General features: G+C 39.8%; 1 protein-coding gene across 4 annotated transcripts in view; it reads left to right on the forward strand.

Annotated features, from left to right (window-relative positions):
• Nucleotides 1–22,520, forward strand: part of OPHN1 (oligophrenin 1) — a 559,535-nt gene that overhangs the window by 521,675 nt on the left and 15,340 nt on the right. Inside the window, exons 24-25 of one of the 4 annotated variants that reach the window (XM_047715715.1) lie at nt 9,081–9,122; nt 10,380–14,348. The exons of 2 other annotated variants lie outside the window; for them this stretch is intronic. In XM_047715715.1, coding sequence (XP_047571671.1) covers nt 9,081–9,114 — 34 coding nt within the window. In that variant the 3' untranslated portion in view covers nt 9,115–9,122; nt 10,380–14,348. Of the gene's footprint in view, nt 1–9,080; nt 9,123–10,379; nt 14,349–22,520 lie in introns of those variants that run through there. One more of the 4 variants, XM_047715714.1, reaches the window with a different exon arrangement.

The following is a 22,520-nucleotide window of genomic DNA, read 5'->3' on the forward strand; positions in this document are numbered from 1 at the left end:
AAGTATTGGTACAAATTGTCCAAAGCCTGGCATTTGGGACCCTTTAGACAAAAATACCTAAAGAAATAGTTGCTTAGCTTTTAGGGACCCTTTTGTGAGTTTGCTTCATGTTGCTTTTTAGAGAGTTTGAAATTGTGCTTCCTGATGGGTGATAAGAGTATAAATCTAGGTGGTCAGTTAAAATAACAATGTGCCTTTACCAGCAGTGGAGCTAGGGTAACTTTAACATCATTTTGTCAAAACTGTGAGACCTAACTCACCAAGACATGATACCACACAGCAAGTCACCCTGGTTGTGCTTGGCAGTCAGCCATTAACCCAGGTCCAATTTTCCTTTGAAAATAATTTGCTATTTATTCTACCATAACAGATAAAAATGGGGTCAAGCTCCCAGATTTCTCTTACCAATACAGTAAAGTGTGTGCCAAAGATGATTTTAAATCAGGCTTAGTCAAATATGCCTCTTGAGGAAAAAAAAAAAAAAAAGAAAGAAAGAGAGATATGGAGACACTCTTTAATACTCTTAATATAGTACCCATCTGTGAGCAGGACCACTTCCTATTTCCTGGTAATCCTTCCTTCCTCCCTAGAATAAGTCATACAAGTAATAGGTTCCAAGGAAATGGAATGAAGTAAACTAGAATTAACAGAGCGAACTGGATATATCTATAATAAGGCTCTTTTAGGGCACCTGGGTGGCTCAGCGGGTTAAGCCTCTGCCTTCGGCTCAGGTCATGATCCCAGGGTCCTGGGATCGAGCCCCACATCGGGCTCTCTGCTCAGTAGGGAGCCTGCTTCCCCCCCTCTCTCTGCCTGCTGCTCTGCCTTCTTGTGATCTCTGTCAAATAAATAAATAAAATCTTTATTAAAAAAAAAGAAGGCTCTTTTAGAGGAATTGGTATCTAAGTTGGGACTTAAAAATGAGTAGAAATACACCAAAAATATGAGTAATTCATCTGAAGCCTTGGATAGGGAACCAGCATATTGAGAGAGAATATGTGAGTGATATGAACAAACTCCAATAGAATCTTTAAGGCAGACCAACTTCTTTCTTTCTTTTTAAGTTAAATTTTATTTCTTTCAGTGTTCCAAGATTCATTGTTTATATAACACACCCAGTGCTCCCCGTGATACGTGCCCTCTTTAATACCCACCACCAGGCTCACCCATCCCCCCACGCCCTTCCTTCCAAAACCCTCAGTTTGTTTTTAAGTGTCCACAGTCTCTCATGGTTTGTCTCCCCCTCCGATTTCCCCCAATTCACTTTTCCTTTCCTTCTCCTAATGTCCTCCATGTTATTCCTTATGCTCCACAAGTAAGTGAAACCATATGATAATTGACTCTCTCTGCTTGACTTATTTCACTCAGCATAATCTCCTCCAGTCCCATCCATGTTGATACGAAAGTTGGGTATTCATCCTTTCTGATGGAGGTGTAATACTCCAGTGTATATATGAACCATATCTTCTTTATCCATTCATCTATTGAAGGGCATCTTGGCTCTTTCCACAGTTTGGTGATCGTGGTCATTGCTGCTGTGAGCATTGGGGTACAGTTGGCCCTTCTTTTCACTGCATCTGTATCTTTGGGGTCAGATCTTTGGGGTCTTTTGGTTAGTAGTGCAATTCCAGGGTCATAGGGTATCTCTATTTTTAATTTTTTTTAGGAATTTCCACACTGTTTTCCAAAGTGGCTGACCAACTTGCATTCCCAACAACAGTGTAAGAGGGTTCCCCTTTTTCCACATCCTCTCCAATACTTGTTGGTTACTGTCTTATTAAATTTGGCCATTCTAACTGGTGTAATGTGGTATCTCATTGTGGTTTTGATTTGAATCTCCCTGATGGCTAATGATGATGACCATTTTTTCATGTGTCTGTTATCCATTTGTATGTCTTTGGAGAAGTGTCTGTTCATGTCTTCTGCCCATTTTTTGATGTGATTATCTGTTTTTTGAGTGTGGAGATTGAGGAGTTCTTTATAGATATTGGATATCAACCCATTGTCTCTAGCATCATTTGTGAATATCTTCTCCCATTCCGTGGGTTGCCTCTTTGTTTTGTTGACTGTTTCGTTTGCTCTTCAGAAGCTTATGATCTTGACGAAGTCCCAAAAAGTTCATTTTTGCTTTTGTTTCATTTGCTTTTGGAGACATCTTAAAAGAAGGTGTTGTGGCGGATGTCAAAGAGGTTACTGCCTATGTTCTCTTCTAGGATTTTGATAAATTCCTCAGGCCAACTTCTAAAAGGTAAACTATAGCCAAACTGATGTTGAGAGTGTGGAAAATTGGTAAATTCTGTCTGAGCTTTGTCACCTACTGCTCGGGGAATTCTTGGACCAACCCAGAAAATAAGGGGACTAATGCCAAACCAGGCACTGTAGGCTAGAGTACCACTCTACGTATCTGCTATTTAGGGCTCTGGAACCTAAATTTAATCCTGTTCCTTAACCCCAGATTCCATCTTGGCAGGAGTGTGGACAAGAGTGAAGTGGATACACCTGTCCTCCAGTGTGTCATGAGCCATAAAGCCATATGGGTTTCTCCCATTTATATCCACATAGGAAAAAAACACCTCTTCTGTCTATGGTCCCATCTTGTAACCACCACTTACACCAGTACATCTACATGCTGGACACTGGTCAAGATCCTCAGATTCTTCATATCAGTACCATCTACAGACATTGTTTGCAAGCTCTTCTCTCATCTCTGATGAAAATAATGATATGTTTCAATTTTGATTTTACCTTTATGCTTCCCATTTTTACCTGACTGTAGCCTGACATTTGAATCATGTCACTTTCTCATTCATCTCTCTTCATCAACCAATAAAAAACTTAGAGCTTATATGAAAATGAGAAGTGGTCCATCAAGAAAGAGAAAGAAGGGGAAGATGGTTCAGCAAGGCAGAACAGCTTATGCAAGACAGGTTCAGTAAGTGATTAGTGTTGCACTTTGGCTACAGTGTGGGGGTGGAAAGAGGGAAGCTTACCTGGAGGTGAGGCCAGAAAGACAGACTTGGGCCAGATTGTAAAGACCTTACAGGACATACTAAGGTAAGGAATTTGGTCTTTATACTATAATCCTTAGGGAATCATGGAACTTGTAAGCATGACAATGCATATTCAGAGATGACTGCATTTTAAAAAGCAAAACAAAACAAAACAAAAACAAAAAACCTCATTCTTTTAATAATGGGAAAGATAGATGGGAAAGCAAGGACTGGAGACAGAGATCAATTAGGAGACTAATCATCATCACAACAGTTGATGAGACCCTAACCTATGACATTGCCAGTGAAATGGAAAAGGACAGATGTGAGATAGATGCAAAGAGACCTGTGACTTTTCAAACATAGAGCATTGGTTATTCTCCCCTTCCGATTTCCCCCAACTCACTTCTCTCCAACTCCCAAAGTCCTCACATGTTATTCCTCATGCTCCACAAGTAAGTGAAACCATATGATAATTGACTCTCTGGTGGTGGGTATTAAGGAGGGCAGGTTTATGCACCACACCCAGTGAATTGAATCTTGGAACAACATTGAATGTTGGAACACTGAAAAAAAATTAAATTAAATTTAAAAAAAAGAAATGTATCCTAAGAAAATTATCATATATGTAAATTATCATGTAAGTGCATGAAGGTTAACTTATAAGGTTATTCATTGCTAGACTGCTTAGAATATAAAAAAAGAAGTAATTCAAATGGCCAATGAGAGTTGATTTAAATAAATTATGGTACACACACACACACACACATACACATACACACATGCATTTGATGGGTAACTGGGTGGCTCAGTCAGTTAAGCATCTGCCTTTGGCTCAGCTCATGAAACCAGGGTCCCAGAATTGAGCCTCACATTGGGCTCCCTGCTCAGGAGGGACTCTGCATCTCCCCCTCCCTCCCATACCACTTGTGCTCTTGATATCTCTCTCTCTCTCTTTCTCTCTCTCAAATCAATAATATCTGAAAAAAACATGGAGCACTGGAGAAGGATTAAGACGGAAAAAAGTCTAACTTGGAAAATTAAGTAGATGGTAATAATAATTAATCATCAAAGAACAGGTTTTGTGGGAAAGTTGCTCTCCTCAATTTTGGACAAAGTGTTTTTGAAGACCGTGTGAGATATCCAGACAGAAATGCCCAGGACAGGTTGAGAGAAAAATGGTAGTAGAGTAGGAGGACCCTTGGCTTGCCTCATCCAATGAACACACTAGATAACTAAAAATCATCCTAAATATCCCAGAAATAGACATGAAGACTGTCAGAAAAACTCCTCAAGTGAAGGGAGAGAAGGGGCCACATTGAAAAAGGTAGGATGGGGAGAGAGGAGGCTTAGGGGAGAAAGGGATCCCAGGTGCTGTGGAGGGGAGGGCGTTGTAGTCATAGACAAAGGCAAGAGAGAGACCAGCACACAGAGGAATGCACAAAAAGAACATTTCCCTAAAGTCATTGGCTTGAAAAATGAGAGTGGTTGATTTTCCTGAATTCTTTCACCCAGAGGGGCTTAAAACCTGGAGTTTTAAAGGAGAATGGGTTTGGTTGAGCTAGAGGCCTGGAGGCACTGTGCTGCTTCTGGAAAGAAGGCAGGCAAACAACCCAGAGACAGACAGCATGGAAAAAGTGATCTGAAGAACACCTGCAGAACACAGAGGGGAGACTGTTCACTTTTCTCAGAGTACATCTCTGAGAGACAGTGTTCACAGAGATACCTCCAGGAACAGAGGAGTTGGCTGGTGCCATTTCACTGCCCACCCCTCAGCATAAGCACAAAGCACCTGCAGGAAGCACAACAAACAAAGCCTAAAACCAGGGGAAAGAAGGAAATAATAAAAACTAAAGCAAAAATAAATGAAATAGAAGCTTAAAAAAACAATAAAAGAGATCAATGAAAGCATGAACTGTTTATTTGAAAAAAGTAAATAAAGTTGATACACCTCTAGCCATACTTAGCCAAAAAAGAAAAGAGAAAGGACCCAAATAAATAAAATCACAAATGAGAAAGGAGAAATAACCAAAACCGTGGATATGCAAGCAATTAGAATATTGTGAAAAACTACATGCCAGCAAAGTGGACAACCTGGAAGAAACTGATACATTCCTGAATAGATACATTTATATTCCCAACATATAAATGACCAAAAGTGAAACGGGAAGATATAGAACACTTCAGCAAACTGAAAACCAGCAAAGAAATTGAATCAGCAATCAAAAGTCTCGCAACAAATAAAAGTCCAGGGCCAGATGGCTTCCCAGGGGAATTCTACCAAACATTTAAAGAACAGTTACTACCTATTCCAAAAAATAGAAATGGAAGAAAAACTTCTCAATTCATTCTCTGAGGCCAGCATTACCCTGATACCAAAACCAGATAAAGACTCCATTAAACAAGAGAACAAGAGGCCAACATCCCTGATGAATATGGTTGCAAAAATTCTCAATAAAATACTAGCAAACCAAATCCAACAGTACATTAAAAGAATCATTCACCAGGATCAACTGGGATGTATTCCTGGGCTGCAAGCGTGGCTCACTATTCAACAATCAATCTACATGATATGCCACATTAGCAAAAGAAAGGAAAAGAACCATACGATCTTTCAATAGATGCAGGGGAAAAATGTGACAATGTGCAACATCCATTCATGATAAAAACCCTCAACAAAGTAGGGTTAGAGGGACCCTCTAACATACCTCAACGTAATAAAGGCCATTTACGAAAAACCCATTGCTAATATCATCCCTATGGGGAAAAAACTGAGCTTTGCCTCTATGGTCAGGAACAAGACAAGGGATGTCTATTCTCACCACTATTATTTAACATAGCGCTGGAAGGCCCAGCCACAGGAAGCATACAGCAAAAAGAAATAAAAGGCATCCAGATCACCAGGAAGAAGTGAAACATTCACTATTTGCAGATGACATGACACTCGATATAGAAAACTCAAAAGGCTCCACCCCAAAGTTGCTAGAACTCATACAGGAATTCAGCACAGTGGCGGGATATAAATTCAATGCACAGAAGTCAGTTGCACTTCTATACACTAGCAATGAGGCAGAAGAAAGAGAAATCAAGGAATTTATTCCATTTACAGTTGCACCAAAACCTGTAAGATACCCAGGAAGAAACCTAACCAAAGAGGTAAAAGATCTGTACTCTGAAAACTACAAAACACTGATGAAAGAAATTGAGGATGACACAAAGAAATGGAAAAATATCCTACACTCATGGATTGGAAGAAAAAATACTGTGAAAAATCTATATTGCCCACCCAAAGCAATCTACATGTTTAATTCAATCCCTATCAAAATAACAACAGCATTTTTCACAGAGCTAGAATAAACAATCCTAAAATTTGCGTGGAACCACAAAAGACCCCAAATAGCCAAAGTAACCTTGAAAAAGAAAAGCCAAGCTGGTAGCACCACAATTCTGGACTTCAAGATATATTACAAATCTGTAGTGATCAAAACAGTATGGTACTGGCACAAAAATAGACACATAGATCAATGGAACAGAATAGAAATCCCAGAAATGAATCACAACTATATGGTCAATTAATCTTCGATAAAGCGGGAAAGAATATTTGATGTGAAAAAGACAGTCTCCTCAACAACTGGTGTTGGGAGAAGTGGAGAGCAACATGCAAAAGGGCGAAAGCGGATGACTTTCTTACACCATACACAAAAATACATTCAAAATGGATGAAAGACCTTAGTGACCTAATACGGCAAAGCATTAAGACTCTAGAGGAGAACACAAGCAGTAACCCCTTTGACATTGGCCATAGCAACTTCTTACTAGATATGTCTCCTGAGGCAAGGGAAGCAAAAGCAAAAATAAATTTGGGGACTTCATCAAGATAAAATGCTTCTGCACAGTGAAGGAGACAATCAACAAAACTGAAAGGCAACCTACAGAATGGGAGAAGATATTAGCAAATGACATATCCTATTAAGGGTTAGTATCCAATGTGTATAAAGAACTTGTAAAACTCAACACCCCCAAACCAAATAATCCAGTTAAAAAATGGGCAGAAGGGCGCCTGGGTGGCTCAGTGGGTTAAGCCGCTGCCTTCAGCTCAGGTCATGATCTCAGGGTCCTGGGATCGAGGCCCACATCGGGCTCTCTGCTCAGCGGGGAGCCTGCTTCCCTCTCTCTCTCTCTCTGCCTGCCTCTCCGTCTACTTGTGATCTCTCTCTGTCAAATAAATAAATAAAAATCTTAAAAAAAATGGGCAGAAGACATGAATAGTCATTTTTCCAAAGAAGACATCCAGATGGCCAACAGGCACATGAAAATATGCTCAACATCACTCATCAAGGAAATGGAAATCAAAACTACAATGAGATACCATCTCACGTATGTCAGAATAGCTAAATCAACAACACAAGAAACAGCAGTTGTTGGTGAAGATGTGGAGAAAGGGGAACCCTCTTGCACTGTTGGTGGGAATGCAAACTGGTTCAGACATGCTGGAAAACAGTATGCAGGTTGCTATTAAAAAGGTAAAAATACCCTGGAGCAAATAATACATTACATGTTAATAAAAATAATTTTAAAAAACTAATGATGTACTTATGGTGACTAACATAACACAGGAAAAATTAGATGATAAAAAAATTAAATGAAATTTTGTTAGAATTCAAAAAAAGAAAAGGTAAAAATAGAACTTCACTATCATCCAGCAATTGCAGTGCTAGGTATTTACTGTAACAGTACAAGAATACTAATTCATAGGGATTCCTGCACCTTGATGTTTATAAGCAACATTATCTACAATAGCCAAAATATGGAAACGGCCCACTTCTGACTGATAAATGGATAAAGAAGAGGTGATATATACATATTATAAACACTCACACACACACACACACATACACAGGCATATTACTCAGCTATAAAAAAGATTGAAATCTTGCCATTTGCAACTAGTTGGATGGAGGTAAAGAGTATTATGCTAAGGGAAATACATTAGTCAGAGCAAGAGAAATTCTGTATAATTTCACTCAAATGGAATTTATGAAGCAAAACAAATGAGCAAAGAGGAAAAAAATGGAGAGAGACAGAAACCAAGAAACAGACTCTTAATTATACAGAACAACATGTTTACCAGAGGAGAGGGGAGTGGGGATTGGTTAAATATGTGGTGGGCATAAGAAGGACACTTGTGATGAACACAGAGTATGGCAGAAGTGTCGAATTACTGTGTTTTGTACCCCTGAAGCTATTATTACACTGTATGTCAACTCACTGGAATTTAAATGAAACTTAAATAAAAAGGGAAATGTCCACTGGGTAACTGCAACTTAAAATAGTAGTTGGGGTTGAACCACAGAGATTTAAGTGTAGAACTGTTGATTACAGCCACAGTGCAACTTCATGGGGCATTTACATTTACCACAATATGAATAGTGGCCCCTTGGTGGATTCCCAGCATTTAGAGGTGATTTAAACCATGAATGGGAATAAGATCACTCAAGAAGTAAGTAAGTATAAATAGACTTGGGGAAGAAGTGAAAAACAAAGCCACAGAAATAGCCCAGGGCCGAGCTCTTTTCTGTGATGTTCTGGCAACAATATATAGGGCTTCATTCTTTAGGATTGTCTCTTCCCTCCAGCTCTTCCCAGACAAAGCTAATTTAGTACTGATATAAGCCCACCAAGAGGCTGGGGAAAGCTGGTTTGATCTTCAAGGCAAAGTATGATTCATGTTTTGCATGACATTTGCCCTTCCAGCTTGCCCTTCTACCTATGACAGATAATCACAGAATATAGTCTTTGAGCCAGTTTCTCTGGGCTCTACTAGCCTTCCATAGTCTAACACTCAAAGGATTGTTCTGACATCTGAGGGATTTCTTTGTATCTCGGTTACTGGGCTTTCTAAATCTGCCAGAGAGATAACCCAACTTATAAGCATAGATCTAGATGTTCTGAAACATTTGGATAGAATCACTTCCTATTTTTCAAATGGACTCTGGCACTGGCCTGGAAGGGTCACCCATCCCTTTGCTTCACCTTTCCAGTTCTGATTTCTAGAGACTTAGTGAAATGTTTTTCCTCCTTTACCCACAGTTCTCAAGGCAGAGTTCCTGGAGATGAGAGTTGAGGCCTCCGGTATGTAGTCTCCACTCCTGATAATAGAACCTTGTAATATGTAAGCCTTCTTTGTGGGATCTGAGCTTTCGAGAACTAAAATGTCTTGTGGGTCCAGAGGGTAGGAACACACTCCATGTCTCAGTTCATTAACCTGTAATTATGTGACCATTAAACTTACTGCCTTCCAATTCTGAGGTTCTCTGTGTTTTTAAGTCTTTCCTCTTTTCTTTCTTTCTCCCCCAACCAAATTACAGTAGTTTTACAAGTTGCCTTTGGATAAAATTCATTAGGAATCCTAAACTGGGACATTTGTGGCAAGTGCATTTCGTTCTCTTAACCCCAATTTCCTAATTTGTAAAATTAAAAGTTTGGAAACCTGTGATTCTGACATCCTTTGGGTTTATATGAAAATCAGTAACCTCTCTTTTGGTATCATAGCAAGTACCATGAGTCCACATCATGGAATCAGACCAAGTCACTATTTAAGTCTTATCCCCCAAACCTGTATCCTTAGTCCTTTATGATTGTTTGATGAAACTTAATAACTGTAAGGAACTTTCACTTCCATTATTTGATTTGATCCATATCGAATGTCAGGATAAGGAGGATAATATGTATTTTAACTTAGCAAATAAAGGAACTGAGGTTCAGAGGGGATAAATTAACTTGCTAAGGTCACAGGAGCTACAGAGATCATAGAATTTTTTTTCTCCACTTAGGAGTTCTAATTGTTTGACTGTCAGATTGCTGGCATGAATGAACCAATATACATATAAATAAGATCTGGGTATCTGGAGAAGAGCTTTCCATTTGTTCCCCAGCTTTCCTTTACTTCCTATCACTTACAGTCCTCAGAGGTACATGGGTCAATAAGCTTTTCCTTATTATCCCTCATGGAAGTGAAATCCCAGAAAAGCAATCTGGAGTCAGTATAGGACCATAAAGGCAGTGGCTATGTTGTGGGTGGGTAGTCAAACATGTCAGGCTTCATCTTCTGTAGACTTTTGGGGGATTAGAATTGAGGTCAAATGGACACAGTTTCCAGCCCTGATTATAGCAACATCTTAGGCCTGTTTCATGGGATCTGAGGGTTTTTTTTTTTTGAGGGGGGGGGGTCTGAGTTTTAAGGGTCTTTTCCTAGCCAACCTCTGTTGCTCAGAATATTAGCTACCAATTATATAATTAGCTACCTAACAAGACAGGCCTCACTTCTCAGTGGCTGTTAAGTACTTGACCAGTCCTAGCCAATTACCTACTCTCTTCTTTCCTTTTCAGGTTTTACAATCCTTGGCATCAGAGGACCCTTCACAGGTTCTGGAAGGGTCTTCTTCAAACTCTTCTGTGCTGAGTCATTTTGTACTGAAGAGAGCACCTCCTTCTTGGCCCTGCAACTTCAGGCTCTAGGATGCTATAAAATAAGGGGCACATATCTTAGACACAGATTTATTTCTCTTATGTATTCTGTCTTTGTTCCCTCTGAAGGTCTATATTGAGCTCCTATATGATTGTGAATGGCTAAAGTCCCTCAAGCCAGACTGCAGAAACCAAGCTATCTACTAACCTGAGTCGAAGAAAGGAGCTTAGTTTTCAACTCTTCTCTGAATTTCCTGTCTCCTCAAAAGACCATCAAACTCTGAAATATTGGGACTAAAGACTGATCTCAGAATTCTTGCCCTGAATTAAAAGCTACTTGAGTTGGGGCCATTGCTTGCCTTGGAAGTAGAAGTGTAGGAATGTTTGTCAAACATTGGTGAATCTTAACATGTCTCTTACTGAAGATAATGACCCTGGCACCAGGTTGGAGCTCTGGCACTGTAGTATATTGCCAAGAACTGTCTGCTCCTTTTGGGTCAGACAGTATGTGTGATACCAACCACAACTTCTTCTTGTGAACTCAGGATGGTGGCCTTTCTGTTTTTACATACAACCACTTAGGACAAATCTGCAAAGAATATTTTGCATGTTGAAGCCTAGGTCTGTTTGGATTATTTTTCTTCCCATTTTTCCCCCAACAGCTTAATTTCTAAGAAATCAAGAAAGAAACAAAAGCTGAAAACAGTTCTTTTAAAAAGACAGACAATATTTGTCCTGCAGAAGTTCCATTTTTGGGTCAAATACTGGGAAAAATAGTTAAGATGGATTGAGGCCAGGCAGCTGGCATGTTGCTTCATATTTGCCTTCTGCAGATAAGCTCTTTCATCTCCTCCAAGAAGCAACCCCTGGCCCAGTGTTGGTGGATTCAGAAACTCCATGAAGTTTCTGAAATGGTATGCAGAATTCCATGACAATATGCCTTTTCTGGGGAGATGTTCCATAACATTCTACTGATTTTCAGATGGGCCTGTGACCCAATAAAGGTTAAGAACCACAGCACTTGAGATAAAAGACTTTTTACAATACATAAAGTATTTTATTGGAAGGGCCTTCCAAAATTATTTAGTCCAAGTATCTAGTTTACTGTTGAAGAAACTGGGGCAGAGAATATTATCAGCCATGCCTAAACAAGTCCTTAGGTCCCTGGGCTCCTGTACAAGTTTCTTTCCATTATACGATACTTGTCTAATGAGGAGCTTATGATTGGTGGCTTTAGTGGTCATCATTTTGAGTGTTTTTGGCTTTTACCCTCTATCTTGAGCCTCCCATATTTGTTATCAAGTGGAAAGCTTTCAGGCATAAGCTCCTGGTGTTCCATTTGCCATTTCAATCATTGGAAAGCAACTAAAACACAACTGGTACAGTGACTCAGAAATCTGAGTAGATATTTCTGATTCTTGTTTATTGATGGGAAGCTGCTGGGGAAAGTGTCACTGCGTGTGTTCCCATGTTCTCTGGGCCATAATCCGTCTTTGGAGTCTGTGAAATTATAATATGGCCAAGTATGAGAAAAAGAGCTTTTCTACTTGGACCCTTCTAGCAAGACCCTGACTATGGAACTGAGAGAGAAGCATAGAGATGGGTGGAGGGAGGAGAAGGAGAGAAGAAAGGAGAGGGAGCCGGAGGAAGGGGAAGAGAGAGAATACACACATGCCCAAACCAACTCTGAGATGCCTTTGAAGCAGTGTTACTAAAAAATGATAGCCACTTTTAAGACTGAACTCAATATCACCCATTGGTGAATTAGTAACATGTAGGCCTTTGTGGAAGTAATTGAGTGGAAACTTGATGCTGTTCCCAATAAAGACATGCCCAGGTGGCCATGTAAAACTCTCTCAGCTCTACCTGGTGTCAGAGTCCAAGTTAATAAGAACCAAGAGCAAGAGAGCCAAGTGATCACTATTCTACCTGAGGCTCATCTCCAAATGAAGTTGCTGTGAGACTGCTGGCCTCACACAGGAAGTGCTTGTTGATCCCTGTTGTCAGAGTTTTGGCCCCTCTGCTTACTCTATCCCATTAGATAACTAATTAAAGCAAGTAAGTGTGTAGATTTTGGCCACAGAAGCAGTGGCCAGTGGGGTTTCAGTACATTTGAAGATGGTAGAGACATCATTTCGCTCTTGTTTCCTTGTGGAGGGGGGAGATATCATAATGGCCACTACAAATATTAAAAGATTATTGAGAACCAGAGAAAGCCACTGCAGTCCCAGTTGAATGGATGTTCCAGAAATGTGACCATGAGATTACTGTGTGTTTCCTGGGATATAGATCAAGAGCCTGGCCTAGAAAGTTGGGACCACCAGGATGGCTGGAGACCAGGAAGCAGTGGCTGGATAGCTCTGCCCCTGCCCTGGGCTATACCCAAAGAATGCCCAGAAATGAACCTCAATAACTTCCCGCTTTTGCACTCTAATTTGAAGAGAAAATCTGTGGTGAGGCACACTGTCATGGAAATGAGACTGGCCTGGCCCAGGCTTGGATGACTAGTCATTCAGAAGAGGCTATGGGAATGGGATGATTATTGAAGAGTGACAAGTATAGGAAATTATCTGCATATGTTGGCCAGCAGGTTAGAGAAACTGGCAATGGATGAACCATAAACCTTGAACTGACAATGATATTTATTAAGCACCTACTAAATTCTATGTGCTTCATATACATAATCTCCTTTGTCCTTACAACAATAATGCAGGTAGATGCTATTCCCTCAGTTTACAGATAAAAGAATTATAGCACAGGAGGCTACAGTAACTGGCTCAAGGGCTCACAGAAAGTAAATAACAGGACTGTGACTCAAATCCAGGTCTTTCTGACTCTGTACTCCATGCTGTTTTCTCTTTGCCACACAGAGGCTACATTATTGGAACTGGATGACTCTGACTTTTTCTGCCTAATAAAATATTAAAAAGCAAGCATTTGAAGGGAAGTAGGGCAGGTCTAGTTTACAGGGGAACAAAAACTGGGCTGGAGGAGATTTCCAAGTTGGGCTTTCTCCTCACCTTCTGTATACCCATGTGGTAATGTTTTTAAAAGGATCATTCAATTTTACCTTGGGAAATGAAGGATTTATTTTTTTAGTTGGTAGTTACTAAGTCTTTGGCTTAGCTGTTTTTCAAAGAAAAAAATGGTACCTATATGTGTCTATGTACTTCACTAAGGTTGTAGCATGTGTGTTTTCAGTCCAAGAGTCTGAAGACATCCACACATACAGTTTGAGAAGGAAAAAAGGTATTGATGCCTCTCTGGTACTTAATGTCTTGGGGTCAAATCTTTACAAGGTTTCTGTGGTGACCAAAAAATAAAAGTTTAAGAGATGATTTAGAATAAAAAAATATTATTGAAGTTTTTGCTTTAAAAAGGAGGAGAGGTTTTCCAGCCACTCAGCATCTGACTTCAGTAATAAAATAGCATCATATGGAAATACTCTAGTATTTCTAAAATAATTGGTTTTCAAGGGGAAATATCCTTCCCTTTTCTAGAAGTTCCTTGATTTTGTAAAAAGTAGAATAAAGTAGTAGAGGGAGATGTATCTCTGTGACAAAAAAAAAAAAATTGCTCTCAAAAGAAAGGAGATCAATGATACTAGTTTTAACATAGCTACACTACACTACACACTACAAGCCCAAAAAGCTTCTGGAGCATTTAAAAATTGCAGAAAGAAGCAAGATAGCTTGAAGAGATGTTTTGGATGAAGAAAGGCCTTCATTTTCACAGGCAAAAGAAGCACTTGATACCAAGGACATTAATAGATGCTAGAAAGACTTCTTATGGGAAACATCAGACAAAAGAAAGAGATCCTGGGGCCCATTCGTGTGACTTTCAATAAAATATGCAGACTCTCCGGTATTGATGGTGTCCATCTGCAGTTTTTTAAAATTTTATTTAAATTCAAGTTAACATACAGTGTATCATAAGTTTCAGAGGTAGAATTTAGTGATTTATCAGTTGCATATACCCAGTTATAATTTTTTCATGGAAAAAAAGCTTTGAGCTTATTAGACATGATGATGCAGCCACCATGCACTGCTCATCTCATCTTTTGCAATTCTAAGGAAACCCAGGCACAGAATCTTTTTTATAACTGGGATTCTCAGTCTACAGTCTACTTTGCATCAAACCCTTGTCATTCCCTCAGGCCTCACAATATTGCTGCATGATGGTTAATAACCCCATTTTACAGATAAGGAAAGTTGTGGTTCAGGGAGATGTGAAATGACTTTGCTAAAGATCACACAGTTAAGGATTGGTAAAAATTCAGATTGGAAGCTCCAGAAGCTTTACTGTTTCTAATACATCACACTATCTCCTTAGTAGTAAAGGAATCCTGATGGTAGATAGAGAAGATGCTTAGAAATGAGGCTGGTGGAAACAACATCTACAAGTCTTGCTACTCCAAATATGGTCCATCATCCCCTTCAGCATCATCATTACCTGGGAGCTTGTTAGAAGCAGATTCTTGGGCACCACCACAGACATTTGTAATCAGAACCTTTATTTTAATAAGATATCTATATTTCTATGTACACTAAATTTTGAGAAGTGCTGATATAATGCATTTGAAACAAAAAAGCAAGTTGAGGAAGGAGACTTTGGGTGAGGCAAAGACCAAAAATGGTGGATAAGGCCAATCTGGTTATGTTGGGAGTGTTTACAAAGATTGTGTCCATATCTGACTGCTTCTTAGAGTGCTTTGTACATGGCCCTGTACTTCGATGACATGCAAATGAAGTTTCTCCACTTCAAAGAACAGTGAAACCAGCCTAGGAAAAAGACTGAAAATCACTTGATTTTTCAAATCTCTGGCCACTGAAGCCAGTGGAAAGACCACATGCAGCAGTGGAAGGAACTCCTTTCAGAAGCCTTGGGGGGGGTTCCAGATTTGCTTCTGTCACTAACTCTCTTTATGCTCAGCAAGTACCTCCCTCTCTGTAGGTCTCAAATTGTACATCATTAGTTTTGGATGTAGAGATCAATGGTTCATCAGTTGCATGTAACACCCAGTGTTCATCACATCATGTGCCCTCCTTAATGCCCATTGCCCACTTACCCCATCTTCCTACCACCTCCCCTCTAGCAATCCTCAGTTTGTTTCCAATATTTAAGAGTCTCTCATGGTTTCTCTCCCTCTCTGATTTCGTCTTATTTAATTTTCCCTCCCCTCCCCTGTGATCCTCTGCACTATTCATTATATTCCACATGTGAGTGTCTTTAAACAGGATAGTCTCAAAGTTCCTTTTAAGTTTTGACATTCTGTTATTCTCCACTGTGGGTTTTGCTACAGATTACATTTAATTAAAACATGGACAAATCTATAGGTTTTTGTCTGGCTCTAATTTGGCATCCTCAGTTCACATAAGAAGGAATATTCTGGGAGGAAATCTCAGTCACGACAAAGCAACATTAATGGGAACTGCAAGGAAGTGGGGAGGACATGACTCTAGTTAACCAGCTTGAAATTAGCTAGAAAATTTTTAAATTTGAAAACTTGGAAATTTGAGAACTAATTGCTTCAAGTCACATACTTGGGATTCAAATCTTATATCCTAAATGGGCTTATTTTGTGTGATTTAATAAAGTACACTGCTCTGACTTGGGCTTTTAGGCGATAGTTTATTTGGGGTAGGAGGGGACATATAAAAGGGAGAGGACTTCTACTTCTCTCCCATCTGCCACTCATCTCTACAAATGATTCTGATGTCTATTAACTGAAGACAACTGGTTATAATATAACTTCTTAATATGGGAAAACAGACCCAGAGAGGAGAAGGGACATGTCTAAGGCCACATACCAGAGACAATGGCAAGAAACAAGTGATCAAAGTTCAACTCTACTTTCTTTGGGTGACTACTTTACCCAAATCATATCTGCTTCCAGCATCAGAGCACATGCTGGGGAGGAGTTATAGACCTTCCATCTGGGTATTTTGTCCTCATCACATGTTCACAGTCATTATTTCAGTCAAGCCTCACACAACCATATCACTTAGGTGAGCAGAGCTGATGACCCTCATTTTATTGATGCTTAGAGAGGTGACACAAAATGACTAAGGACATGCAAGTTAAAAATAAACTTGGACCTAGGTTTTCTGATTTCGTCTATACTGCACTGCTTCTCTAGGAGAGGAGAAGCAGCTCTCCAAACCCTCAGCACTTCTGGGAAATTCAGCTCTAAGCTTTTAATTGCTTCAATCCAATTGCTTCAAAAGAGATGGACTTTTGGGGGTGCCTGAGTGGTTCGGTGGGTTAAGTCTCTGCCTTCAGCTCAGGCCATGATCTCAGGGTCCTGGGATTGAGCCCCACATCGGGCTCTCTGCTCAGCAGGGAGCCTGCTTCCCTTCCTCTCTCTCTGCCTGCCTCTCTACCTACTTGTGATCTCTGTCTGTCAAATAAATAAATAAAATCTTTTTAAAAAGAGAGAGATGGACCTTTTTTTTCCCTGTTGGAGAATATCCTAACAGTCTTATAACTTGAAACTACAGAGCCCTATTAGATCCATCATTTTGTACTCATAACAGCCCAAAGTTAGACAAGACAAGGCATTTTGCACCATTTGACAGAGGTACAAATTGAGGCTCAGAGCATTGTATTAGTTCTCTGTTGCTGCTGTAACAGATGACTACAAATTGAGCAGCTTATAACAACATTCATTTATTCTCTCACAGTTTCTGTAGGTCTCAAGTTCAGCATAGTGTGGATGGATTCTCTTCTTAGGGTCTCGCTGAACTAAAATCAAGATAGCAGCTGGTGCTTTGGTTGTCATTTGGGGCTAAGAATCTTCTTCCAAGCTTGCTGGTTATTGGCAGAAATCATTTCCATGTTATATGGCTGAGGTCATCATTTTTTGTTTTTGACATGTGCCCCTCTCCATATTCAAGCTAACAATGGCAGGTCAAATCTTTCTGCTTCCCCTTTTGCATCTCTCTAACTTCTTTTGCCTCTTCTGTTAAGGGCTTACTCTTTTATTGGAGTGATTTCATTGGGCCCACACAGATAATCCAGGGTAGTCTTCCTATTTTAAAGTCAGTAGTAACCTTAATCATATTTCAGCATCTCTTTTGCCATATAATTACAGTTCTAAAGATTAGAACATAAAATATTCTTGGGGGTCATAACTTTTCTTTACATTGAAGCAGCTACCTACAGAAACCCTACCTTTCACCGTAAAGACACATGATTATCAAGATCTTTATCCTGGGGATGAAAAAAATTAACATTTTCATCCCACTTACATGAGCAGTTGAAAACTCTTGATGCTGTTCAACTTCTCCCAACTCTCAAATTCACTCAGACACAATTGGACAACACTCCAAAGAAAGTGGTAGCTGGAGTGCAAGGGGGGCTCTCTGGAAGCTGATGGTATTCCTAGATGGCACCTTGATGCTGGTGACCAATTCCTTAACTGGTCTCATTCTATCTAGGATGGGGAAGCAGCTTCCCCCAAAGGCCCAAGATGAGATATGTACACCCCATATAACTTGACCAGAGGTGCTAACATTTATATAGCATATACTATATGCCAAATATGTCTTTATGTGATTTTGATTTTGAATTTGTCCTGATATTCCTAAGAGGTAAGTAATGGTGATAACTCTATTCATAGATGAGAAAACTGAGGCACAGAATGATTATGTCATTTGCCCAATTTCTCAGAGCCAGGAAATGTTAAATTCCTCTGTGGCTAATCCTCTGTGGCTTCCATCAGACAGAGAAAAGAGGAAAGGAGACATTGAAGCCAAATTGATTGAAAAGTCCCTTGCACCTTTGATTCTCTAAGCTTGCCCTCAGGGTCCTGGAATTCTGGGAACCCAAGTGAACACTGCTGAACTTTCTGAAAGAGTATGCTAAATTTAGGCTTCTTGGGTTTTACGGAGCCAATGGACCACAAAGCAAAGGTGTCCAGTCTTTTCTCAGAGGCTGGAAGAACAGGAGACTGTCAGTCCTTGTGAATGGGGTCAAGATGGAATGCTCTGTCCACATGAGAGGTGTGTTGAAGTTGTACTACTTTTTCTGACTCTCTGTGAAGCACATTTCCTGAAGGCCCAAGCCCTCATAATGTCCAAAAAATGTACCTAAAATTAAGTCTGCAAAAGAGGGCTTTCCTGGTCCTGGAGAACAAAACTAGGCAGTAATCTTCTCTATGCTGGCCCTTTCCCAGCCTTTGGCAAGCTTGTGGGTACTGAATTTAAACAAGAATTGTCAGACCTAGACTTACTCCTCTGGCTTCTGCTTCCTCAGCTACTTTCATCTAGGTCCCATGATGCTACCAACCTATTGTAGTTCCCAGAGCCATTAAGATATGAGGTAGGGGGGCAGCTGGGTGGGTCAGTGGGTTAAAGCCTCTGCCTTCAGCTCAGGTCATGATCTCAGGGTCCTGGGATCGAGCCCTGCATCGGGGTCTGTGCTCAGTGGTGAGCCTGCCTCCCTCTCTCTCTGCCTGCCTCTCTGCCTACTTGTGATCCCTGTCTGTCAAATAAATAAATAAAAATCTTAAAAAAAAAGTTATGAGGTAGGTAGGGTATGAACCACCTCAGTCAAAACTGTTGCTTATCTTTTCTCTACCCTTACTATCATCCTACAGGACTTAGAATTCTGTCTCCCTTATGGGGCTAAGATCTAGAAGGACACAATAAAGGCTGATTTTCTCTATTGCTCCCTGTGTCTTCTTTGCTAGCCACTGCATATCAGACCCTGGCCTCTAATTCTATGGAAGGAATTTGAAACACTATTATCTATATTCATGCCTAACTCACCATGGGGAAGTTATTTCACCCTAATAACTGTGGTTGACCCTTAATAAATGCTCAATTAATAGTAACCAGTCATAGTCATAGAAGTAGTAACCCGAAGTAGTCATAGAAGAGGTGGTGGTGGTGGTGATGATGGTAGCACAGCTGCCTCAGTTGCTATCCAGGAATAGAATCTTCCCTATACCCATTCAGAGCTGGCAGATCATGCTCTGTCATTCAAAATCTCCCCAAATGTTATCTCCCACTTGACTCTTAGATTCTTCAATGCAGTGTAACCTGTTTGGTTGGAAACTATTATGTCCTTTGTCCTGGTAACTAGCCATCCTGACCACTACTACTACCCTATGTTGTTCCCATAACTGGCTCAGTTCCCCCCAAACTTGTTCTCATACAGGAGTTTCATGCCAAAAACAGTTCCAACTCCTCTGCCCTGTGCAGTTGCCAACAGCCAGGTCTGGAGGAGTCCTATGAATTGAGGTCTGACAGATGCTTTTTCTTCCTATGACAATTATGCTCCTGGAGATATAGCTAGGGTATCTGCACATTTTTGAGCACCCCTTAGGATATTTTGGAGAGCAACTCTCTTTTCCATTCTCCCTCACTTTCTTTTACTCTCCCTCCTACCTTTTTTTTAATCCTACTGCCATTACAATTGTTTTTATGGTACTTCCTCAAATGCACTCAGTAAAAGGGTAGACAAATCCTACAGGGGTGATAGAAAGAAGCCCTATCCTGCTACTGGCTATTTCATGCTTAATTGTAAATTAGTCCTTGGTTGGCTGTCCAGGGTGTATTTATGTCCAGGAAAAGATCACATTATTTTTCCTGTAATAAATAAGACATCACAAAATGTGTTGGGAAATGAGTCTAAAGAGCCAGGACAATCCTGCTGTGACAAAGGCAGAAAAGGGCTCAGCCCTGACCACAAATATATAGGTTATGAGAATCAGATCCAGAGACATTGTACAATCTGTACTTCTAGAATTCAGGTCATTGGGAATTGAAACAGGACCCACAATGAAGTTGTCGGGTCCCCTGACACTAAGGGAAGGAAACAAACATTGTGGAGTATCTATCATGAGCCAAGCATGAAGTGGAAGGAGCCTGAATCCTTTCCAGGAGATCTGGCATTATAGCTAGAGTGATAACTGGGTGAAAGAATGAAAAATAAAAACAGTACTACCACCTGGTGGGCACATTACACACACTGTATGTACATTATCTCATTTGAGCCTCTCCAATACCTCATTTAGTCCCATTTACAGATAAAGAGACTGAGATCCAGAAAAATTGTTACTTGCTCAAAGTCACATAGAGATTAAATAGTAGAAGCCAAGATAGGAATGGAGACTTGTGGGAATCCTGATGCTGTAAAAAGATGGCATATTCTCATTACTGAAAACTTTTTAACATTGAGGGCCCCCAAACTAGTTGATCTCTAAAAGAAACTTCTCATTATGGTGCTGTAAGAGGTGGAGCAAGGAGGAACTAATAAGTATAGAACCAGTGCCTGAAGCAAGTTTGGCATAGGGAAGTACAGGACTACCTCTAGTTTATTTTTTTAAAGATGTTATCTATTTATTTGCGAGAGAGAGAGAGAATGAGTGGGGGCAAGGGGCACAGAGGGAAATAAAGAATCCTCAAGCATACTCCCCACTGAGCAAGGATCCTGATATGGGGCTCCATCCAGGACCCAGGGATCATGACCTGAGCTGAAGGCAGACCCCAATGGACTGAGCCACCCAGGTGCTCCAGGACTACTTCTAGTTTACATGGAGACTTTATGTGAATTAGAAAAATACCCATTGCTCAAGACACATTATGGCCATCCACCAGAAAAATTTAATAAGTAGACAAATCTTTGATTGAAAGGTGAGATGTTGCCATCACAAACACATTCTGCGGCCCTGAAGAGGTGCCCAGAAGTGCAAAGGAGGTGAAAGGTGAAATAATCATGAAACAACTCAGGCATTAATGAGCGTGCCTCAGATCAATCTAAGGACTAGAAGATTATTCTACCTATTAAGGCCTACATGGTTCTAAGGGAAAAGAATTATGGAAGCTAAGTTAGAGGGAAAGAAGGGCTTTGAACTTAAAGTATTAACTTACATTTTTGAAGCCCTGAAAGCATTACACTGGTGACTGGTAGCTAAGAGAAAGATTTAAGCAATGAAAGAGGTAAAGGCCCTCTGCTATGCTCTTATACACTTTATTTCTCATTTATTTCTCATAATAGCTCTAGGAGAGACAATGCTATACTAATTTGAGATAAGTAGAAACTGAAGCTCTACAAGTTATTTTTTCTTCCAAGTTCTTTTTTTTAAACTACAATATAGTTAACGTACAGTGTGATATTAGTTTCAGGTGTATGATATAGTGATTCAACAATTCCATATATCACCCAGTACTCATCACAACAAGTATACTCCTTACCATCTGCCCCCTACTTCCACTCTGATAATCATCACTTTGTTCTCTATAGTTAAGATTTCTTCTTCATTTCTGTCTGTCTCACCCTTGCTTTCTGCTTTTGCTTATTTATTGTTTCTTAAATTCCACATATGAGTGAAATCATGGTATTTGTTTTCTTTGATGTATTTCACTTAGCACAATAATCTACCTCCATCCACGCCATTGCAAATGGCAAGATCCCATTTCTGTTTTGGCTAATATTCCATTGTGTTCTTTTTTATTTGAAATCAATTAATTAATTAACATATAGTGTATTATTAGTTTCAGAGATAAAGTTAGTGATTCATCAGTTGCATATAACACCCAGTGCTAATTACATGAAGTGTCCACCTTAATGCCATAACCCAGTTACTCCATCCCCCCTACCTACTTCCCCTCTAGCAACCCTCACTTTGTTTCCTATAGTTAAGAGTCTCTTATGCTTTATCCACTTCTTTGATTTTATCTTCTTTCATTTTTACTTCTCTTTCCCTATGTTCATCTGTTTTATTTCTTAAATTCCACATATAAATGAAATCATTTGATATTTGTCTTTCTCTGGTGGACTTATTTTGTTTAGACTAAATGCCCTCTAGTTCCATCCAAATGGCTATATATATATATATATATATATATATATATATATATATATATCACCTCTTCTTTATCAATTCATCTGTCAATGGAAATCTGGGCTCTTTCCATATTTTGGGTATTGTGGACATTGGTGCTATAAACACTGGGGTACACAGGCACCTTCAAATCACTAAGTTTGTAACCTTGGATAAATACCTAGTAGAGCATTTGTTGGATCATAGGGTTTTTCTATTTTTAACTATTTGAG

Source organism: Lutra lutra, chromosome X (genome assembly GCF_902655055.1).
Source record: "Lutra lutra chromosome X, mLutLut1.2, whole genome shotgun sequence".
NCBI lineage: Eukaryota > Metazoa > Chordata > Mammalia > Carnivora > Mustelidae > Lutra > Lutra lutra.